This window comes from Vombatus ursinus, unplaced genomic scaffold, assembly GCF_900497805.2.
Source record: "Vombatus ursinus unplaced genomic scaffold, bare-nosed wombat genome assembly UNPS02014785.1, whole genome shotgun sequence".
Taxonomy (NCBI): Eukaryota; Metazoa; Chordata; class Mammalia; order Diprotodontia; family Vombatidae; genus Vombatus; species Vombatus ursinus.
In genome coordinates, this window is record NW_020954563.1 from 10,850 (window position 1) to 12,553 (window position 1,704).

General features: G+C 42.0%; 1 protein-coding gene across 1 annotated transcript in view; it reads left to right on the forward strand.

Moving 5' to 3' along the window:
• The window catches only part of BPIFB1 (BPI fold containing family B member 1), a 20,610-nt gene that overhangs the window by 6,522 nt on the left and 12,384 nt on the right, over window positions 1-1,704 (forward strand). The window contains exon 6 of the mRNA XM_027867071.1: window positions 1,215-1,300. Coding sequence (XP_027722872.1) covers window positions 1,215-1,300 — 86 coding nt within the window. The remainder of the gene's footprint in view (window positions 1-1,214; window positions 1,301-1,704) is intronic.

Sequence of the window (1,704 nt, forward strand, 5' to 3'; positions counted from 1 at the left end):
GAGAGAGAGAGAGAGAGAGAGAGAGAGAGAGAGAGAGAGAGAAAGGAAGGAAGGAAGGAAGAAAGAGAAAAGGAAGAAAGGAAAGAAGAAAGAAAAAGGAGAGAGGGAAGGAAGAAAGAGACAAGAGAGAGAAGGAAGTAAGGAGGGAAGGAAGGAAGAAAGAAAGGAAGGAGTCCAGGCAAAGAGAAACTATACTATTTTAGATCTGGAAAGGACTCTAGAAAGCATCTAGTTGGCCCCTGGACTGGGATGAAGGAAAATTTCCTAGAGAAGCTAGAACCTTCGCTGAGATTCTGGAGGCTAGGTTAGATTTGGATGAGTTCGAGATAAGGAGGAAAGGCATCCATATATGAGGGAACAGAGCAGAAAAAGTACGTAGCTGGAAACCCTTGAGAGCAGTTAGGCAGCACAGTGGATAAAGCTCCAGGCCTGGAGTTAAGAAAACCTGAGTTCAATCTGGCCTCAGACATTTATTAGCTGTGTGACCCTGAGTGAGTCACTTAACCCTATTCGCCTCAGTTTCCTCAACTGCAAAATGATCTGGAGAAGGAATGGCAAACCACTCTGTATCTTTGCCAAGAAAACCCCAAATGGGGTCACAAAGAGAATGAAATGACTGAAATAACTAAACAGCAGGGAACTATTGGTTGAGGTGGTATAATGAGGTGGCACTTTTGAGCAGAAGCTTCATATCAGGAAAGAGAGATAAGGCTGGAAAGGTAGTTTGAGAGACTGTGGAGACTATTCAACGACAGGGGAATGGGCCTGGCTTTTTGTCCAATCTCTCCCTATTACATTCTAAGCTCTTTAAGACAGGATGCCATAATTTTGCTTTTCTCTCTCTTTCTTTCCTTCTTTCACATTTCCCTGTTCCTGCAGTGGTCTTGCAGAGCTATTAACAGACTTAACAGAGTTAATCAGGCTCTTATCTCAAAGCAGCAGTCCTTAAACATCTTAACCATAAAGTCAAAGAATGTCAGAGATGGAAGGAGAACACAGAATGTTGGAACTGGAAGGGGCCTTAGAAAATAGAATGTCAGAATTAAAAGGAACCTTAAACTACAGAATGACAGAACTCTAAGGGGCCTTAGAGACACTGCCCTCCCAAAGCCCCTTACCCTATGTCTATTTCCAATACTTCATACTGTTATCCAGTATATTCTATACATAGCATACTGTGTATTTTTAGCAAACATTCTGCTATCCTCTTGCAGTACCAGTGCCAATTGGATCCAGTTCCCTGGGTTTTGAGGTCCTGTCATCTTCAATTGTGGATAGCAACTTTGAGCTAGATCTGAATGTGAGTATAGCTGTCGATTTATAATCATTGATATGCTTATTTTAGCCCATCAAGGACAGAACTTATAGATTAGCCCTTAAAAGTCTTTAAAGAGACAATATGTCTTCCTGGGTAGGGTGAGGGGGCTGATGTGCATATTGAATAAAGCTGAGAAGTCCTCTAGATTCTGGCTCCCTTTGAAGTCCTAAAAAGGTATTGGAGCTCTCCAGAACAAGTCCCCTCACCCCTCAGGCTCACTATTCTTGGAAGCAATGTGTGATCAGTACCATTCCAGCTTGGGGCTAACCATTCACTCTAACGTTTCCATTTCCCTAACCTCTAGGCTATTTCTACACTGGGGACTAGAAATAGATAGATAGATAGATAGATAGATAGATAGATAGATAGATAGATAGATAGATAGA